The sequence below is a fragment of the Ichthyophthirius multifiliis genome (assembly GCF_000220395.1).
Source record: "Ichthyophthirius multifiliis unplaced genomic scaffold scaff_1120509251127, whole genome shotgun sequence".
NCBI lineage: Eukaryota > Ciliophora > Oligohymenophorea > Hymenostomatida > Ichthyophthirius > Ichthyophthirius multifiliis.
Genome location: NW_004086179.1, coordinates 50,750 through 54,316, shown reverse-complemented (window position 1 = coordinate 54,316; position 3,567 = coordinate 50,750). Strand labels below are relative to the sequence as shown.

General features: G+C 19.7%; 1 protein-coding gene across 1 annotated transcript, besides 5 other annotated features; it reads left to right on the top strand. All coding sequences in view use genetic code 6, as the record gives it.

Annotated features, from left to right (window-relative positions):
• Positions 1-406: 406 nt before the first annotated feature.
• On the top strand, positions 407-1,400 carry IMG5_145420 (NLI interacting factor-like phosphatase family protein, putative; the record flags this gene model as incomplete). Its single annotated transcript, XM_004031139.1, has 2 exons — positions 407-1,136; positions 1,180-1,400. 2 exons carry the CDS (start codon positions 407-409, stop codon positions 1,398-1,400), a joined length of 951 nt encoding a protein of 316 aa, XP_004031187.1.
• Positions 464-551: a microsatellite.
• Positions 466-508: a microsatellite.
• Positions 479-511: a microsatellite.
• Positions 1,294-1,323: a microsatellite.
• Positions 1,401-3,077: 1,677 nt separating the features above from the next.
• Positions 3,078-3,111: a microsatellite.
• Positions 3,112-3,567: the final 456 nt, after the last annotated feature.

Genomic DNA, 3,567 nt, shown 5'->3' with positions numbered 1-3,567 from the left:
ATATTTTATTTTTATATTTTTAAAAATAAAAATATTATTTAATATATAATATAAATTTTAAAAATATTTATTATATATATGCGTTGTATAAAAAATATGCATATATTATTAAATTAAATACTTTTAGAAATGAATAATAATATTATATTTTTTTATTTTTATTTAATAATTAAAATAGAAATATATTATAATATTTTATTTTATTTACAACATTATTAAATCATAAACAAATTTAATAATATACAGTTAATAAAATATTAATTTTTTAATAATTTTAAGTTATAATAATATATTAACAAATCTACTCTAAAAAAAATAAAATCTACAAAATGATAAATTACCAAACTAATATTTTATAAGAAAATAAAGATCCGAAAACTCCATAAAAGTAACGAAAATCTAAAATATGTTTAACACCTAAAATAAAAACTAGATAAAATAGCTAAATAACACCAATAAGTATAAAATAATAATTAACAAAAATTAAAAAAAAATTAATAAAAATTAAAAATTAAAATTTTTTAAAAAATAAAATTAAGAATTGAATAAAAGAACATTTAGTGACTCAAATATAATTATAAATTAAAAAGTTTCAAATAATTATTCGCATCTGTTTATACATTTATTATATTCTCCATTATATAGATTAAATGAAAGTATTTATATTTATTTATTTACTTTATGCATATATAAAAAAGAACTATTAAAAAAATATTTATTATTAACTTTTCGAGGATTATAGTACTCAATAAAATGCTTAAGAAGTCCTTCAGAATAATATATTTTATAAAAATAAGTAGTTTTGAAAACTCCTAAAAATCCTAAAGGAAATATTCTTTATTTAGATTTAGATGAAACATTAATTCATGTTTGTTAAATATGGGATAATCCAGACTTTATTATATATGAAAAATATATTATTCCAATAAAAATAAGACCTTTTTGTAAAGAATTTTTATAAAAAATCGCTTAATATTGGGATATTTATATATTTACGGCTTCTCAAAAAAAATATGCAAATGCTGTTTGTGATTTTTTGGATCCATAAAGGGAATATATAATAGATATATTAACAAGGGAAAATTGTATGGAAACAAAAAACGGATTATTTATAAAAGATTTAAGGATTATAAAAGGTTTTTTTTTATTAAAAAAATAATTATTTCTATATAAATATAGATAAAGATATCAAAAAAATGGCTATTGTGGATAATTTATCTCATTCATATGGATTTTAAATAGAAAATGGAATTCCTATATTAGAATGGAAAGGAGATCAAAAAGATGAAGAATTAAAATATTTAATAAATTATTTAATAAATTTAAGTAGATAAGATGATGTAAGAATTTACAATTAAAAAAAATTAAAATTAAAAGAATTACTAAATTATACTTTTTGAGAATTATAAAAATTATAGGAGGGGAAAGGGGAAAAAAAAAAAAACTATATTATATGTATATATATATATATATTTAGTATTTTTTATATAAAAACAATATTTTAAACTTTTTTTTTTTTAATAAAAAATAAGATATTGATAATTAAAAAAAATCAAAATTCTGTTTATTCATAAATATGATCATATTTTAAAGTATGATTAAGTACATGTTATCTATCACAATTAATTCCTTGTCCACATATAGGTCTACTTTTATACTTTTAAGGTAATTAATTTTTAATCGAAGTTCTAAAGGAAAAGACTATTTGGAACCACAAAAAGGAGTCGAAACATTCTACACAAACTGCGTTTCTATTATGGAGAAGAATTTCTTTATTTTATGTATTATTTTGATATAATTTTTTATTTATTTGGAAAAGAAACTTTCCTTTATTGAGAAATTTTTTTTATATATTGGAGAATATTTCTTTAGTAGAAAATTACTTTTCAGTCATATATTAGCTTAATATCTTACATTCGGTTATATTGTTTCTTAAAATGTCTTATTATATACATTCCATTGGTTGAAAATCTTGAATAAGTTTGAGATGATTTTATTTATTTTTTATTTTATATTTTTTTAATTTAGGGCAACCATTTTTATTATATAAATTACAAAAATATATTTCACAAATCAAGCATTTTTAATTAAAACGATTGTCTTTTCGGTCCGGAAAAAAACCTTTACAAATTGAACATTAAATATGCGGAGTTTCCATTGTACATTAAAATCCATCTTCTTTTCTTTTTTATATACATTCAGTGCATTTTTAATTTTATTGTTTTTTGATTGAGTTTTCTGTTAAGAAAAGTAGGCTTTGTTTTTTTTCCATTTCTATATAGTAATTTTAATCGTTTTTTTTTTCAGGGTGATTATTTAGTATTTTTTATACGACATTATTAATAGTCGAGTTTTTATAAAAACCGGAAAATTTAGACCTACATCGGGGACATTCTTCATGCTTTTTTTATTTCCAGTCGAAAAGACAGCCACTGCACAAATTATGCATGCAAGGCTATAATGTTACACACTAAAAAATTAAATCTGAGCAAATTATACATTCGAATTCTTGGTTTAGTTCTTCTTCTTCTTCTTCTATTTTTTTTAGCTTTTTCTCAATCTCTTCTTCTGTGTTTCTTTTCTCTAATTTTATCACAAAGCCTATGCTTTCTTTCTCTTCTACTTTATGTTTGTGGAGTACGTATATTATTTCCCCGTTTTCGATACATTTTTCATTGCCTTTGCCTAGTTTATTATTTAATATGTAAGTGCCGTTAGTTGATAGGTCTTATAGAGTAACTTCATGGGACTTTTCGTCGTATTTTAGTTTACAATGGACTCCACTTAGTCTATTGTCTTTTATTATTATGGTATTTTGGGGATTTCGGCCGATCGTTATTTCATTTTGGTATAAATCTGTTTTTGGGATATATCTTTCATTTAAAGAAAGTATTTAACCCCATTTTTGGTGTTTAGTAGGTTTTTAGATTGTAAAGGAATCGTTTGGGGAATTTGCTTCGGTTTATGTTTCGGATACGGTTTTATTTATTTCGTCTTCTATATCGATTGTTTGGATTGTGTTTTTAGGATTATTCATTTTACTGATTTTTTTTTTTTTTAATTAGGAAAAATAATTGGAATTTTTTTTTTTTTTGAATTTTTTTTTTTTTTTTTTGGAAATATATTTATTATTAAACTAAAAAATACTAAATAAAATACTATATTTTTTTTTTTAAAAAAAAATGAAAAACAAAAGAAAAAAATATGTTATCTGAAAAAAAAAAAAAAATAAACATTAAATTTTTTATTTTAATTAAAAAAAAAAAACATAGAAGAAATATATAAATTTCTACGAAATACAAAAATAAAAAAATGATATAATATTCAACAAAATTATAAGAAAATAACCCTTAATAATCATAAAATATAAGCCAATTAATCGAAAATAGTAATTCATATTTAGAGGCAAAAATTAACTTTTTTAATTCGGATAAAACATAAGCTATGTAGGAGATTGAAGACGTAATAAATTCAATATCAAAGATAACAACTCCTAAAAATTCCAATTTTAAATTCGAGATGTTAATAAAGGATATAGAAACAAAAAAAACAATAAAAAATAATAAT